The sequence below is a fragment of the Rhinichthys klamathensis genome, unplaced genomic scaffold (genome assembly GCF_029890125.1).
Source record: "Rhinichthys klamathensis goyatoka isolate OS25496 unplaced genomic scaffold, OSU_Roscu_1.1 h1tg000523l_1, whole genome shotgun sequence".
Classification (NCBI taxonomy): domain Eukaryota; kingdom Metazoa; phylum Chordata; class Actinopteri; order Cypriniformes; family Leuciscidae; genus Rhinichthys; species Rhinichthys klamathensis.
Genome location: NW_026607002.1, coordinates 18,836 through 36,885, shown reverse-complemented (window position 1 = coordinate 36,885; position 18,050 = coordinate 18,836). Strand labels below are relative to the sequence as shown.

Sequence of the window (18,050 nt, the reverse complement as noted above, 5' to 3'; positions counted from 1 at the left end):
CAGTAAACTGACTCCAACTAAACAGTGGTGGTGTTACTGTTTTTATAATGCTGCAACACTATCTTAACTAGTCATTCATTATAGAATTTCAAAATTGATTGGCAAAACAAGTTCTGTTAAGGAAAACGTGCCTTTTATCAGTGCTCCAATGCTTTTCTCTTTAAAGTGCAGTAGTCAAAGCTCATCTGTGTTCTCTGATCGCATTCCCCTTCAGCTGTGACGCTCAGAAGATCACAGGTGACACAACCCAACATAAGGTAACTGTGTTCACAGGAATAATCTTTGCTTGTATGACTTATTCCTACTCTTTATGATTGGTGGCAATAAAACAATCAATGTGTGTTACTCTTTGGCTGAATCTCACAGAACCTGTAAAGAATCATAGTTCAAATTCAAAAGAAATAAACAAGAAATTATGTTTTACATCAAGAAAATGTACCCCATTTTTAGGAGCATTGTTTTAATAATGAGCACTCAGTCTGCATTAGCATAACGTTTTAGCATATTAGCATAGCTGTAATGTGAATGTAATCGAAGACTTTAAATCGTGGCAGTATTAGTTTTTTATGCTGATTTCAATTCTTATATATATGTCGTGATGCTTTATTGTGTACTTTAGTATGCACCAATGTTTTAAAGTGGACTTAAAAAGTAAATATAAAGTTGTATAAGTCCTATAGCATGCGCTAATGCTGTAGTGAGATATTCATTCAATGAGCACTGGAGTTGATCTTGTGCTGCTTGTGTGTGTCCAGCAGAGGGCACAAGTGCAGTATTACACACACACACAAACACACAAACCTGGAACGACATGCGTTACCATAAACAGCTGCATTGGTTTAAGAGATTACGCTTTTAATCTTAAAATAACTTTACAGCAGCCCACATCTACTCCATACAGACAGATCTTGTATGAATGTTCTTTTTAGTCCTTTGGTAAAAGTTTAGATATGTTACAATTAAGTTATATCAACAACCTATATACAAGACTGAAGGGTAAAACATGCTAGTATACAATATCAACACCTGGCATAAAAGGCTTTGGGTATACAGATCATTAACCATAGCACAATATAAATAGTCAATATTTATATAATTGTCAAATTAGTTTGGTATGTCCCATCTAAGAACTGCGAGCTTATCGGTTAGAATCATAAGGTTGGGATGTAAAATGAAAGCATCTTGTTTTGTTATACACTATCTTAGTACATTAGAACTGCTAGCTGACTTTGGGTCAATATGCACTTAACATGTGCGGCTGCTTTATTGTGCACTTTAGTATGCAACAACGTTTTAAAGTGCACTTTAAAAAGTGCATACTAAAGTTGTATATCATGCACTAATGCTGTGTGTATCTTAGTAAACACTAAGAGTGCTTTAGCTTTTGTCAAGACTCGGTGGGTTGATTTGTGTGCCATGTGTATTCAGTTTTCACGTGATGTCACACCTGGAGGGGCTTTCCTCACTGCCCGCCTGTTATTTGATCAGATTTGTACTGTATTAAGTATTAAGACAGTGATATTAAAAGACCAAACTCAGTAAACACTTTACTGATGCATACAGGTGAACAGATGAATCCAGAATATGAATGCAGTACATTTTCCCATACAAGACCATTATAAAGAAAATGCTTATTGTGGCTTAAAGTCACCATGAATCTTTGTTTTTTTTTATGGAATATTGCAGTATTTATTATTTATCCATGCACATCTTTTTTATTTATTTTTTCATTTGCCTTATCTTTAATCAAAGTAACTTCAAGTTCCCATCTTGCAGCATCTCTTCTCTGATGACGAGGGCCTGCATTTGTTCTTGTTCCATAAGCCGTTTCACTCGGATATATTACGTCACAAAACGAAAATATCGCAACTTCCGTTTCATGCCGACTTGAATAGTATGAGCCCATAGATATCCATAATAAAGGCTAGATGTCTCGTCCGCGCTGCTGGCCAATGGAGGTCGACGTCCGCACCTGGCGGCCATCTTGTCACAGGCAGCTCGCTCACTCGTAACATTGTGTTTTAATGGTGCGTGTACTTTTTAAATAACCATAACTTGCTCAATTTTCTACCGATTTTCAAAGGGTTTGGTTTGTTATAAACGTCAGAGATGTAGTTACGACACTGCATACTTATGAATAATAAGTGTATAAATAAATAATCATCCAGAATTATAGCCACGTTAATAACGTTTGAAAGAAACCAAACCGTTTATAAATCCGTCAAGATTTCAACGAGATAAGAGTATTTGTGTTCGTGCTGATCACTCATCTTACATCAGGCACCACAGAGCCCGCCAGAAAATGACAAGATGGCCGCCGGTGATGACGATAGAGACTCCGCCGTAAGACATCTAGCCTTTATTATGGATATCTATGGTATGAGCCTACCAGTTTGCAATATCAAGAAGCATAACACGCTGTTTTGTCCAGTTAAATGACACCGGATGACACCGGAAGCCTTGCACATTCAAGCTATAAATTGTCAATAAGGTGTATAATGAATTTGATCTTTGAATATCACTGTCTTGGTGCATTATGTAACGTTAAGCGTTTTTCAAGTAAAGGGCCAGTTTTACTAACAGCTTGCGCCAGTGCAAACCATCTTTTGGCTTTAAAAAAACTACTGTCAGGGTTTACTAAATGCGTGGACAGGGAGCTGAGCTTATTGCATATGCATTTGTAGGAGTTTGCTTTTCAGACGCAACGTGTGGGAGGAGAGTATTTAAATGAATCACGCAAGGTAAAGTTTGTGCTCGTCAATTTACTGGTATTTGCGCCATTATTTACGACCAATGAAAACATTTGCGCTGCTCTTGGTAAGTTAGATTGCGTTGGTCATTATGGAAATGATCCGGCTATGGAATTGCGCTCTCATGCTAATTTGCCCTGTTTAGTAAATCTGGCCCTTCGTGCTTTAATGAGAATGTCCTGTTGTTTTTAGCTAAACTTCTGTATATGGATAACAACTTCACATATCTTTGTGGAGTGAATATTTCAAACATATGTAAATTTGACAGGCCTGTGCTGCAGTATTTGCCCTCCAGGTCTCCGCAACCGTCACGTGACTGAAAACTATGAATTGGCGTCTGGGTTTTCTTGTTCGGCCGCCCGGGGGCAGTTGGAGCTGGATTTGCTCCTGCTAGGGTCGGTGTTCTGCTTACACCCCACGATGCCGTCCCGCACCAAACACCCGCATACGAGCTTGTAAAACGCCCTTCGCATTTCCCTGCTGGCCAGCGTGTAGATGACGGGATTCATGGCGGAGTTCACGACGGCCAGGGCGATGAACCAATCGGCTTTGAGCAGAACCGGGCACCTTCTGGGCCTGCAGGCCACGTCGACGAGGAGGAGCACGAAGATGGGCGTCCAGCAGGCGATGAAGACGCCCACCACGATGCTGACGGTGCGCAGGAGGGCCATGGAGCGCTCACAGTTGCTGTGTTTGGTGACTTTACGGCTGCTGCTCTTCACCAGGATGTAAATGCGGGCGTAGAGGACGGAGACGGCCAGCAGGAGAGAGATGAAGATGGTGATGCAGAACGCCACGTAGTTCTTGCTGTAGAGAGGTAAGATGGTGGAGCACTGAGGAAGATCATTGCGACAGTTCCAGCCCAAAATGGGCAGAGCTCCCAGTGTGATGGCGATCAACCAACACGTGCCTATTAGCAGAAACACACGGTACTTTTTGTTTGCATCATAAGGCCTCATTTTTATCATAGTGAGATGCCGCTCGATCGCAATCGCCAACAGGCTGAAGATAGAAGCGCCTAGAGCTACAAACATACTTCCTTCACGGACAAACCACTCGGCTGGAGACAAGTGTAACGTCCGCTGTCCTGACATCAACAAGTTTACTAGGTAGACGACACCGGCCAATAAGTCACACAACGCCAGGTTGGCAATAAAAAAGTACATCCGGTTGTGAAATTTGTGGTTTTGCCAAATCGCCACCAGGACTATTAAGTTCTCCAAGACGATGAAGCTGCAAATGACCAAAAACACCACGGTTTTGGGGTCCATTGGGGCCTCTTGGGTTTCATTGCGATTGTCTAGTTTCCCAGTGTAATTGTAATGCAGGAAAATGTGCTGATTAATCATTGCAGCGCCTCCAGCAGATGAGGATGAGCATGAAAATGAAGCCGCTCTGTGCTCGGCAGGTAAGACGGGTCACGGCCGGGTGTTTGCTGTGTTCTTCACCCCTGTACTGTCATGTCGGTGGCACACATCTCCCTGTGGAGTGAACCAGATGATGAACTCAAAATGACTCTGGTCTTAAAGGGATAGTTCACCCAAAAAAGAAAACATTGTCATCACTCAACCCTCATGTCGTTAAAACAAAATGAAGATCTTTTGGATGAAATCTGAGAGCTTTCTGTTCCTCCATTGACAGCTGCGCAACTACCACTTTGACGCTTCAAAAAGTTCATAAAGAGATTATAAAACTAATCCATATGAATTGAGCGGTAGTCCAAATTTTCTTGATCGCTATAGGATGGACAGATTGAATTTAGGCTTAGTTTTGCAATCTCTTTATGAACTTTTTGAAGCGTCAAAGTGGTAGTTGCGTAGACTGTCAATGGAGGAACAGAAAGCTCTCAGATTTCATTGAAATACCTTCATATTGAGTATCATGTGAATTATTCCTTGTAGGCTTATTTTATCGATATCTCTTATATCTCAAGAGCATCCCTTTCACGATTCAGTCAGTTGCTGATGGATCTGCTCTTCGTTTTATTTCACTCACATATGTTTCATGAAAACCATATTGACTTTAACAAGGCTAGAATATCTGAGATGTTTCCATTATGCTTAAAGTCCATGATGCCAATAAAGAATTAAGATGACTATCAAGCATAAATTAATATTGTAGCTGTACAAAAATTGTGGTGGTACTACTCAGATATACTGTATATATGCTGAATGATTATAGAAATGTACTTCAACGTACTACCGTTCACGTTTGGACTGTATTTTTTAATGTTTTTTTTTTTAAAAGAAGGCTCCTCTGCTCACCAAATCTGCAGTTATTTGATCAAAAATACGATAAAACCAGTAATATTGTGAAATATTATTACAATTTAAAATAACTTTTCTATTGTAGTATATTTTATTATTTAATTTATCTCTGATCAAAGCTGAATTTTCAGCATCATTACTCCAGTCTTCAGCGTCACGTGATCCTTCAGAAATCACTCTAATATGAGGATTTGCTGCTCAAATCAAACATTTCTTATTATCAATATGCTGCTGCATATTTTTGTGGAAACCGTGATACTTTTTCACGATTCTTTGATGAATAGAAAGTTCAAAAGAATAGCAATAATTTGATATCTTTTGTAAAAAAAAAAAAAATGTCTTTACTTCACTCTTGATGTGTTCTTTTTTAAATAAAAGTATTAATTTCTTCTTACTGACGGTGCACAAACTTTTGAACGGTATCATATTTCAAATAAAACAATGGCACTAACCTTGTAGAAAGTCCATCTTAAACTCACAGTTGCTTCTCAGAACATTTAGTCGTTGGTTTACTGGTCAAATCTGGTGCAGCAGGTTATATAGTGTGTGTGTGTGTGTGTGTGTGTGGTTAACCAGCTATCATGATCCAATCTCCATAACACATCAACCATAAGCGGAATTTTCCAACAGGCTACTTTTTATTATTGTAACATAACATGTCTTGCATGCACATAACATTTAATATCATAATATGATCCAGGATTATTCGATAGATAACTTTTTGTCGTTTGCACTGAGCTCTTCGTGGTGTGCATGAATGACCACTGCCGATTGAATAATAATAATTCAATTTTAAAAAGAGCTATGTTCCGCATTACAAAATACATTCCCAAAAAGTTGTTTAAATATCTAAAAGTCTTTCAGGGATGCACCTGACGAGTAGTTTAAGACGAGTTGGGTCCTTTTTTTGAGTACTCACCATCAGATATCACGAACCGCAGAGTTTCTTCACTGAGACCCATCCGTGTCTTGTTTTGTTATATCTCAGTTCGGAGCTCAGTAAAGGCACTGTGCGCGTGCACGTCGAGACACTGACTGCGCGTAATGGAACTTGGAAGAAAGTCCTTTATCACAACCGCATGTCTGCTGCGCTTTTTCTGCGGTGTGTGTGTGTGTGTGTGTGACAGACAGTCCAGCCCACGACACACACACCTCCACAAGAGGAGAGCCTTTCTGATATAGGAAACAAGATGGCTAGCCTATTCGTCTAGTATTCTCCTCTTAAAAAAACGTTCACTGCTGAAGAAGGGAATAAACAAATAGAACTATATTTAAAATAATGAACAGTTTTATTTTATTTATTTATTATTGCTTTATTTGCTTCGGCTATACTTTCTAAACTGTCAGGTTCCGCTCTTTTTGTTTATCTCTTTTTTGTTTATCACCCTTGGCGCTCTTTTTAAAATCATCTTTTTTTCATGTAGCCTAACATATTTTAGAAATCATCATAAATGATGTATCATTCGAAAGCTTATGAACTCAAAATTCCTCCTGTGAAAAACCATTTTAAATTGGTTGGTTACCATGGAGAGGGTACTCTCTGTTATTTTTAGTGGGATCCTCCCTTTAGTGGGCGGTGTCAGGTTTCATATTACAAAATTTATTTGTAACTATTTTATAATCAAAACCTTTTCTGTTCTTGACAAAACACTCATCATCGGAAACGTCTGAGTCTCAAAGTTCCATATTTTGTGATAGAAGTGATATTTGGACAGAAATGTATTAATTTGTTGCTGGAAAATGCATTTAAAAAAATTCAATGAAATGTGGGTGATACCCGGTGACTATTTTTGGTACAGCGCCTAAACAAAATTTCATTGGAACTTACATTTTTGTGATATCAACTTTAAATTTGGAGCACAACTTGGTTAGACATGTAGCTTTGATTTTATAGTAATTTTATAGGAAAAATTATTTTGTAAAAAAATAAATATACATATATATTTGTTTATAAAAAAAATATTTAGAATAGTACATTTGATTTACAGTAAATTTAAACTTCCATAACTTTTTCATACTTTCCTTTTTTGAAGTGCTTTCACTTGATCTGCTTAGTGTCTTCTTTAAAACAAGACCAAACTTAGTTCTACAGTATATAAGCATTCTTGATTTAATTACAAATTTAATTTAAATTTAATTACAACCATTTAAGTTTGGATAGTGCATTTCACATCTATTCTCATAAAGGGGGATAACAGTTAAGGGGTTAACTTAAATAATTAGAAAAGGCCAAATAGTTTAGTTTATGACAGCGCTGGTCAGTGTCAAAATAGGCTTGTTTGAGATGAGCAAAATCTGCGCAGAACCGATCACCGGTGATCAGCGCGAGATGCATGCCGGTTAGAAATGTGTCCGAGTGCGGTCCGCCTCTGATGTCATGCCGACGTATGTCACAAAACTCTCGCGACCGCAAGGCGCACGTGTCGGATTCTGCAGTCGCGCGCAGTTGCTCTCCACCGACTGCGCTGATCAAAAGCATGATGGGAAACGACTTGCTGACGACACAGCTTAATGCTCATTGGTTTAAACAACCGTGATGTCCTATTGTTCTCTTTTAAAATGTTTGATTTTAAAACTCTGATATCATATTTTATGTGTATAAATTATGTGTGGATATTCCCAAACTCTCTGACAGTGTGATGTATGTGATGTAATAAAAAAAAATAAAAAAAACATATCTGTATTAAAGAAAAAATGATTGATAAACACATAGGCCTATTTAAAATGGAATTAAATAAGTACTTTGGATGTATTGTTCCTTATATTTATTTTCATATTCAAGCAACAAAACTTCAATTACATCCAGTTTATTAGCAACACCTGCACAGCACAGGTGTGAATCCCATGAATCCCGCGATATCCGCCTTTGATCTCACAGGTGTCTGATCCACTGCGAGAAGCGAGATCTGTCCGGCTTGCCTGCGCTTTTTTCACTCCTCCCCTCACTGCAGCCGCCTACTCTCGAGTCTCGACTACATTTCACGCGAGGCAAGGCGCATCTCAAACAAGCCTAATGATTTGGCCAATGAAAAAAAAAGAAGGCGGAGTTTGTTCATAGTTAGTCAGATACCGAGCGCGGTGATTAAGGGCGTTTTCACACCTGAAAGTCCACACCAAGGTCCGAACCAAAGTACACGTTTTGATACATTTTATACTTTAAGAAAAGTTTTGGTTTGGTTTCACACTGCAATTATGCGGGCGCACTAAAGAACTTTACGTGACATACTTGCGTCCTGTCGTCAGGGGCGTGGTAGCGGGGGAAAAGGGGTACCCAGGGCCCGAGGCGGGGGGGGGGGGGGGGTCCGTCCACCCCCAGCCCCCCCACCCCGTTGGAGAAGTCGCTCTCCGTCTCTCCATTTTAAATACGTGTTATCAATCATTTTTCTTTAATACAGATATGTGTTTCTATTTTAAAATTAAAAAAAAAAATTACATCACATAGATCACACTGTCAGAAAGTTTGGGAATATCCACACATAATTTAAACACATAAAACATGATATCAGAGTTTTAAAATCAAACATTTTAAAAGAGAGCAATACATCACGGTTGTTTAAACCAATGAGCATTAAGCTGTGTCGTCAGCAAGTCGTTTCCCATCATGCTTTTGATCAGCGCAGTCGGTGGAGAGCAACTGCGCGCGACTGCAGAATCCGACACGTGCGCCTTGCGGTCGCGAGAGTTTTTTGACCTACGTCGGCATGACATCAGAGGCGGACCGCACTCGGACACATTTCTAACCGGCATGCATCTCGCGCTGATCACCGGTGATCGGTTCTGCGCAGATTTTGCTCATCTCAAACAAGCCTATTGATTGGTTTGTAAATGGATGTGCGTCTGACGTCAGCGTGTTGTCAATTCGGCGGGTAACTTTGACAACATGAATGAACAGACGCATATCTCCCGTCCTCTCATACCCTCTCTCATCCTCTCGGAAAATATTTGGACAGTGTCGGCATTTTTGTGCGTTTTTTCCTCTTGACTTCTTATTATCATCAGACCATAATGTTACTTCAATTAAAAACCTCGTCTCCTCCTCTCCCCATGTGCTACCACGGCTCATTTTTCCTGCCACCTTCTGTTTTTTCGGCTATGCGAGAACCACCGGAACTTCCTGTAAAAGGTCTGAAAGTCCGAACCATACAGAAATGCTTTCACACTAGAAACGAACCAAACCTTTGTTCAGTTTGATCCGGACCGAGACCATAGATATCTATGACCGTCGGACCAAATTTCATCTGTTTGGTTCGGACCGTGGTCCGGGGGAGGTTTCACACCTGTAATTTTGATTCGGACCAAATATAGTGTTGATTTTTTTTTGTTTGGTGTGGTTCGCTTTCACACTGCCCTTTTTGCAAGTGAACCAAAGAAACCTATGAGCATTATACAATATCATCTATATGATGTTGTAATTAGGATTTTGCGAAGACAAAGATGTGTACGGTTCCGGTGGAGAGAGCATGCTCTTAACTGATAAAGTTTTTTATTAAAAACAAGTGAACAGTCAGTAATAAAATAAGAACAAATACACAAATTACAAGCAGAGATTAATACTAAATATCAAAGTTACAAAGTCTAACAGTATATTCAGGTACAGAAATTAATAATTAAGCCTAAATGTAAAATAAAACTATTTGTTCACTGTAGAAATTAAACATAGTTTCATCTTTGTTAAAGCTGTATTTTGTTGTTTCATTAACATTAATGACACATATACAACAGCAGGAATATTAGGTGTCTGCTGTCACTTTAAGACCGAATTCACCGAAAAAACTGACAAACATCTTGTTTCTTTCTCAACTGTTCACTTATGACATAACTGAGAGAATACTTCCTGAGACGGGTATTTAGACGAGTTTTTTAACATAATTTTGTGTGCATGTGTCCGTTCAAGGGCAAGGAAACGCAGAAGAGGAATCAATTCGTTGTTCGAGCGCTATCTGAAATGCGATCGCTGTATAGCGATCAAGGAACTCACTTTACGGGTAAGGTTTTAAAATGAAAACCTTGGCTGTAAAACAGAAGTTTCACATCCCCTATCGGACTCCTTTATAGGACACTTTACAAGAGTATTTGAAATTGATGACGAGTTCTTTGAAAAATACTCATTTCACTGCTCTTAGTGCTCAAAACGCAAAAGATTTGACAAGCGCTGCTTTCAATTTACAGGTTCAGAACCCTGTACAAGTGGGGGATCAGGTTCTAATTGAGAAAATTGGGATTTTTGGGCCCATAGCCACTCGATATGCCCTCATCCAGTGTTGTTGACAACTCCAACCTCTGTACTTGTTGAAATCGAGCCAGGTGTGACTCGATGGATGCATGTGACTCAAACTAAACTTATTTCTTCTCCTGCTTGCTCTACTAACCTTCCCGATTCTTCTTAAATACCACAGGTGAAGTAAAGGAACACTCTACTGATTTCACCTAGAATGTGAAATAGTTGTTGCTGCTATAACTGCTATGATGATGTTTACAATTCATTCTTTTATTTTCTCTTATAGGGATCCTGAATTATGCATTTTCAGAGAATGCTGATATAATGCTCTCTTGCCAGGAAAATGAATTAAATGATTAAGAGCTGTGTTTTTGTTGTGAGTTATGTTTGTTTCCACATATTCTTTATATCTACTCCTATCGATTATTGGGCATGAATAGATGCTATCTGGAGACTATTCGAATACCATCCAACCAGACTGCTGTTTCAAAATGCAGTCCAAAACCAAGAAAGAAAGAGATGGCCAAACACCTCAGCTCAAAAGAAAGAAAAACGGATGATCTTCTATGCATTCATTCTCTTGTGTGTTTGTATCTTTGCTAAAGGGTAAAAGGAAATTGTTTATGCTCCTGCAAAAGTTATTGATCAAAAGATTGAAGTGTATGAGGATATTGTTAAAAAATAATCTTGTGTGTAGCAGAAAAAGAAAAAAATAGATTTCTTGCTTATGTTTTATCATTTGCTTATGTTTTATCATGTAATCATCATATTTTAAGAAATCATTTTTATCATGTTGATGTGTTTCTCATTACTATCATTTTGATGTATTTACCATTATTATCTTTTGAAATGTAGCTATGTGTTACGGAATCAGACTCACGAGACAGATGAAGCAAACAGGAAGTTTATTTGGACAACATCTGAGTGGGTGAACTGGAAGCAGGTGAGTGGTAAGTGCAATGATGAATTGGAGAGTGAGATGCTGGCAGTGAATGGAATGCATCTTCTTACAGGAATGCTGATGGATCAATGAAGGCGTGGAAGGATGGAATGCAGGATCGCTGGAGACTTTGAAGACACTGAGGAAGGACGAGACACTGGGAGAATCACACAGAGGAGAATGGCGACAAGGGGTTGGAGAATGACGCTGGAGTGGAGAGAGAGAGATCGCTGGAGAAGTTAGGTAGGTCGTTGCAAGGTTAAAGCTGTGGTGAAGTGTGTGCTTAAGTAGTGGTAGTGATGAGGGTGACGATGAGGTGCAGGTGTGTGTGATCAGAACTCAGGTGAGGGAGTGTATCAGGTACTCAGGAATCAGGTACTCAAGGATACCACCACGGCGCTGGGAGTCCAAGATCTCCTGGACCTGATAGGTAGCGCCGTCCTCGAAGATTGACGGAAGGGGGGGTTCCACTGCTTGGCCAGGCTCTGGGGAAACAGAAACAGGAGAGTGATGGGGTTTAAGGAGTGAGACATGGAAGGCAGGATGAATTCTGAAATGTGCTGGGAGTTGGAGGTGGTGATCGGGTTGATCTGCATGATTATATTGAAGGGACCAATAAATCTGGGACTGAGCTTCTTGCAGGGAAGGCACATCCTGATGTCCCGGGTTGACTGCCAGACCTTCTGACCTGGTTGGTAGGAGGGAGTCTCACCACGTCTCAGGTAGGCTCTCATCCTGCTCCTGCGCACTGCCTGTTGGAGCTGGTGGTGAGCTAAGTCCCAGACCCTCTCGCTCTCTCTGAACCAGTAGTCGACCGTGTGGAAACCGAGTACGCACTGGAAGGGAGTGAGTCCAGTAGTCAGCTGACGGAGGGAATTCTGGACGTCCTCGGCCTAGGAACTGGTTCCAAGAGTTCTGGTGGCCCTGGCAGAAGGTTCGTAGGAAACGATCAATTTCCTGGATCTTCCTCTCAGTCTAACCGTTCGACTGTGGATGGTACCCGGACGATAGGCTTTCGGTCACACCTAGGAGAGAGAAGAACGCTTTCCATACCCTTGATATAAACTCACAGTCTGAAACAATGTCTTCTGGGAGTCCATTGTATCGGAAGACATGATTGAAGAGGAGCTGTTTCCATTGCTGTGGGTAGTCCCTTGAGGGGAGAAGACGACAGGATTTAGAGAATCGGTCAATTATCACCAAGATGCATGCCTTACCGTCAGAAGGTGGGAGGTCAAACATGAAGTCCACTCCTAGGTGTGACCATGGCCGGTTGGGAACGGGCAGTGGCACATGTTTGCCAGATGGTAGGTGGCGAGGACTCTTGGCCATGGCACAGTCTGCGCATCATTTGACGATCCTTCTCACATCCCTAGCCATGTTAGGCCACCAGAAGCGATCTCTTAGCAGCGAGAGGGCGTTTTGCTCTGGTGACATACTGATGTCCGGGGGGAGAGCCCGGTGGAGTGGCGTTGGAGGCATTAAAGGAGGTGATGGAGTCTGAAGACCACTGGATGGGACTAACGATCAACTCGGGTGGCAGGAGGGGCTCGGGTTCTTCGCTGACCTCTTCTGGAGCATACAGACGGGAAAGGGGATCAGCCTTCACATTCTTTGAACCTGGATGATAGGAAATGGAAATAATTAAATTGAGTAAAGAACAAGGCTCAACGGGCCTAACAGGCCTGGGCCTAATTTTAAGTTTCTGGAGGTTCTTATTATCAGTGATGACTGAAGGGGTGTTGTGCACCCTCCAACCAATGCCTCCACTCCTCTAGGGCTAGTTTGATGGCGAGGAGTTCTCGGTTGCCGACATCATAGTTCCTTTCCGCCGGACTGAGCTTTTTGGAGTAGAAGGCGCATGGATAGAGTTTGGCTGGTGTCTCCTGCTGCTGAAACAGCACCGGTGCGCTGGTGAATGTCTTCTTTTGTCATTAGAATGCTTCGTTGGCAGATGGTGACCAGGACAGAGACCTGGGCTTGTTCTGCAGGAGACTGGTAAGTGGACTGGTGATGGAACTGTAACCGAAGATAAACTGTCTGTAAAAGTTTGTGAAGCCAAGGAAGCGTTGGAGTTCTTTAATGGTGGATGGTGTGGGCCAGTTCTGGATGGCTTCCACCTTCCCCTCGTCCATCTGGATACGTTTGTCACTAATGTTATAGCCAAGGAACTGCACTAAAGGTTGGTGGAAGGAACACTTCTCGACTTTGAGGAAGAGATGGAATTCCCTCAGGCGTTTCAGGACCTCTGCAACGTGATGGTGATGGTTGGCCATGCTCTGGGAGTAAATGATGGTGTCTTCTATGTAGACAAGGACGTATCAGTGAAGGTACTCCTTGAGCACCTCATGCATGAAGTCCTGGAATACGGATGGGGCGTTTACTAGACCATATGGCATAACCAAATACTCTTAGTGTCCAGTAGGCGTCACAAAGGCTGTCTTCCACTCGTCCCCCTCACGTTTCTGGATGAGGTTGTACGTGCTGTGGAGGTCCAACATGGTAAACACCGTGGCTCGGCGGAGATGTTCGAGCGCCGCTGGGATGAGGGGAAGAGGATATCGGAATTTGTCTGTGATTTTGTTGAGGGCACGGTTATCAATAGACGGCCGCAAGCCTCCGTCCTTCTTGGCCACGTAGAAGAAACTTGAAACTCGTTGTTTGAGGGCCTCTTCTACATAGTCCGCCATGGCCTTCTGCTCGGGAAGTGAGAGTGGATAGATCTTCCCGTGGGGCATTGGCTCACCCAAAATCAGGTCGATGGTGCAGTCCCATGGCTGGTGTGGAGGCAGCTGACAGGGTCTCTGTGGGCAGAAAACGTCGCTGAAAGCGGCATAACAGGTTGGGATGTCGAGCGCTCATTCCAGCCGCTGGCGGCCGCCAGGGTTCTGAACTTGAGAGCATAATCATTAATTGACATATTCCCTTGAGGGAAATGATAAAGTTGCTCACCTATTAATGAATCTCCAACAGGTTTGCCGAAAACTTCACGAAAGTGAGTGATGAAATAATTTAGAGACTGGGTTACAGCATTGGATTGCGTCCAGAGTGTATCAGCTCATTGGAGCTCTTGCGGTCGAGCTCACTGCCGGCCGCCTGGGTGCTGGAGGGTCGGCTGCCGTCCGTGAGGGAGCGGAGGAGTCTGCGCCGTTCGCCGTGGGCCGGAGCCGTCCACCGAGGGCTATCCAGCGCCACCGCCAGGCACCGCGGAGAAGATCGCCTAGCTGGTGGAGGACCAGATAGCAGCGCGTTGTGGGAACCGAACGTGGGAATGTTGTGGGCGTTTTTTTTTTTTTTTCTCCCCTCTCGGATCTGTCGCTCCTCATGCTTCCATCTCCGTTTCTCTCGCCTCGTCTGTCCATACCCCCCAGGGATCGCAGCCGCAGTCTCGGGTGTACCCCCCGGCCTGCCAGGGGGGTATGTGGCGAGCAGGACGAGGCCGAGGGACGTGAGAGCGGTGCGAGGCCGGTGGCATGAGTGATAATGAACGACACCTGTGAGACGCACCGGTCTCGCATCTCTCACGGAGGAGCGGAAGCATAAAGGAGGAGCGATGACAGTGAAGATCAAGAGAGGAACAGGCCTGATTTTACGTTGTGATTTTACAATCTGTTTTGTGTGCCAGCATTCGTTCGTGAGGGGCTGCTGGCTTAAACTTTCATTTTGTATTTGTTTATTTATTATTAAACTTGTTGAACGTTCGCCGGTTCCGCCTCCTTCCCATAACAACTGAACCCTATTACATTTATATTCATAATGATAAAGGTAGGTATTTTATTACATGTGATTCTGACATGATGTCACTACATGCACTGCGCTCCTCTCCGCTCGGCGCTGGTAAACGCGTCACGCGTTCATGTGTTTTGGGGGCGTGGCTTTGGAAGGAACCCAGAAGGGAGGGGCTGGGAGTGAATGGAATAAGTAGCAGCGCTACTTTTATTGCAGCCCTGAGAGGACTACAGACACTCAATTTGTAAACTCTCCTTTTCAGAGTACTTACATTTTAATTATGTATTGGTACATAAAGACAGTTTAAACAAACTTGGGAAAAAGTTTTTTCAGAAAAAACCTGCCTACCCTGCCTTTAAATGAATGTTATCTTAGCTCAACATCTTGCAGTCCTAACACCTCAGAGTGTGAAAACACAAAAATGTTTGTGTCTTGTTTGTCTGCTTCGATGCATTATACTATGAAAAGAGGATCTTAGCTCTGTTCCGATAAGCAATAGGGAGATCAATTTCTGTACAGGTCAGTCTATACTTACTACGCTCCTTCACAACCTGTCTTTTATAGTTCTGAATCTTGTATAGTTCTGAATCTTAAACTGCCAGTAAAAGAAATGGCCACTTTGCAATTAGATGTAATGAGTCCATATTTGCCTATTTATAATTTTAAAATATTCTCCAGTTTTTTCTTTTCCAATGAAAATAGTTTCAAGAGGAGCCATAGCAACAAACTTTTATTTTATTGGATCGCTGCTCAGCCAATCAAATTTGAGGACCAGAAGTGTTTTATACTAGCCTGGTTAAAACCAAACCATTCTCAGTTATAACTGAGTTATGGTCTGGCAAAGCGTCATAGACAAATCATTTCCAGAGGGGCGTCACCAACGGACGTCGCGGATAGACCTAAAACCAATCAGAGCGATGAAGGAGATGACGTATGGAGAGCGGCGGAGAAACATCTCCGAGTGTTGATCTTTGCTCGGTTTTAACAAAAAGAAAACGTTCAAATCGCTTAAAACAGACGCGATAGCTGATTCGAACGAGTGATGTTTGACGGCGGCATCCATCTTTGTAATGTAGGCTACAAAATCTGCTTCAAAATCCCAGCGCTGTCGTCATCGTGTAAAGCCCGCCCCAACGTTTCTGATTGGTGCCTTGATTCCGACGGATTGGAAATGGGCTTGAATGAGCTCTTTGCCAGACTAACTTTCAGAGCAAATCTAAATTTGCCGGAAGTTGTCTGGGTTTTCCCAGGCTAGTTTTATACAAGAAAATCCAAGAAATAGCAGTTCCACCAATTAAAAACACAACAGAAGACTCTTAATGACTAAGGTATGTTAGACCTGCTGAGAAACAAATGCAAACATTTAAAAATAACAGAAAATCTACAGTGAATAACCATTTCCATTTTATCAGAATGGCAGCTCACACCAGATTTAAACTGGAGCTCACTGGGCTTAGCCGGCAGATTTGAGAGGTGAGTAATGGAACAGCGGAGAAGGAAACATCCCAGAAAAGAGTTGCCATGACCAGCCAGCAGACCAGAGCAATAAACATACAGTGAGCTGACGTTCAAATGAAGACGTACGGTTCAGTGCTGCGGTGAAGGCCTGATGGCTGCTGACGTGTGTGTGAGTGTGTGTTGTTGTAAAAAGTGTGGGTTTAGCATTTATACACTCCAGAATGAGTGAAAGTTGAGCGCTCTGCTGTTTTTCTTCTTGTTTTCACTGATCCTGGATCAGATGGGTGTCTGCATGTGTCAGAATGCATACAGCATTAAGTTTAACGGGTGAGTCTCATGAAAACGTGTGTCCAGATTACATATCAGATCAAAATTAAAAGAAGAAAATTGAAATTATATTTTAGGTTGTTTGTATGTATATACATATACAGTATGTGCACGCACACACAAGACATTTTCAACACAATACCAGTTTATGGACATTTACTTTAACCCTAAAACACAACATAATGCAATGCATAATTCAAAATACACGTAAAAAGTGAAAAATCAATACCGGGAAAAAATATTATGCCTTTTTTAGTACTATAAGATTTTTTTTTGCATTCAAAAGCTATTTCTGTAATTCTCATCCAAGATTATAGATGATTATAAATCCAAGATTATATATACACTCACCTAAAGGATTATTAGGAACACCCGTTCAATTTCTCATTAATGCAATTATCTAATCAACCAATCACATGGCAGTTGCTTCAATGCATTTAGGGGTGTGGTCCTGGTCAAGACAATCTCCTGAACACCAAACTGAATGTCAGAATGGGAAAGAAAGGTGATTTAAGCAATTTTGAGCGTGGCATGGTTGTTGCTGCCAGACGGGCCGGTCTGAGTATTTCACAATCTGCTCAGTTACTGGGATTTTCACGCACAACCATTTCTAGGGTTTACAAAGAATGGTGTGAAAAGGGAAAAGCATCCAGTATGCGGCAGTCCTGTGGGCGAAAATGCCTTGTTGATGCTAGAGGTCAGAGGAGAATGGGCCGACTGATTCAAGCTGATAGAAGAGCAACTTTGACTGAAATAAACACTCGTTACAACCGAGGTATGCAGCAAAGCATTTGTGAAGCCACAACACGCACAACCTTGAGGCGGATGGGCTACAACAGCAGAAGACCCCACCGGGTACCACTCATCTCCACTACAAATAGGAAAAAGAGGCTAAAATTTGCAAGAGCTCACCAAAATTGGACAGTCGAAGACTGGAAAAATGTTGCCTGGTCTGATGAGTCTCGATTTCTGTTGAGACATTCAGATGGTAGAGTCAGAATTTGGCGTAAACAGAATGAGAACATGGATCCATCATGCCTTGTTACCACTGTGCAGGCTGGTGGTGGTGGTGTAATGGTGTGGGGATGTTTTCTTGGCACACTTTAGGCCCCTTAGTGCCAATTGGGCATCGTTTAAATGCCACGGCCTACCTGAGCATCGTTTCTGACCATGTCCATCCCTTTATGGCCACCATGTACCCATCCTCTGATGGCTACTTCCAGCAGGATAATGCACCATGTCACAAAGCTCGAATCATTTCAAATTGGTTTCTTGAACATGAAAATGAGTTCACAGTACTAAAATGGCCCCCACAGTCACCAGATCTCAACCCAATAGAGCATCTTTGGGATGTGGTGGAA

The 18,050-nt window shown here is 42.0% G+C and overlaps 1 protein-coding gene across 1 annotated transcript; it reads right to left on the bottom strand.

Moving 5' to 3' along the window:
- Positions 1-2,993: 2,993 nt before the first annotated feature.
- On the bottom strand, positions 2,994-6,141 carry LOC130073034 (sphingosine 1-phosphate receptor 3). Its single transcript, XM_056238418.1, has 2 exons — positions 5,937-6,141; positions 2,994-4,231 (listed from the first exon to the last, which is right to left on the bottom strand). Exon 2 carries the CDS (start codon positions 4,097-4,099, stop codon positions 3,074-3,076), a length of 1,026 nt encoding a protein of 341 aa, XP_056094393.1. The 5' UTR covers positions 4,100-4,231; positions 5,937-6,141; the 3' UTR covers positions 2,994-3,073.
- Positions 6,142-18,050: the final 11,909 nt, after the last annotated feature.

Coding starts and splice junctions, on each gene's coding strand:
- LOC130073034 (XM_056238418.1), bottom strand. CDS start 4,099: ATGATTAATCAGCACATTTTCCTGCATTACAATTACACTGGGAAACTA.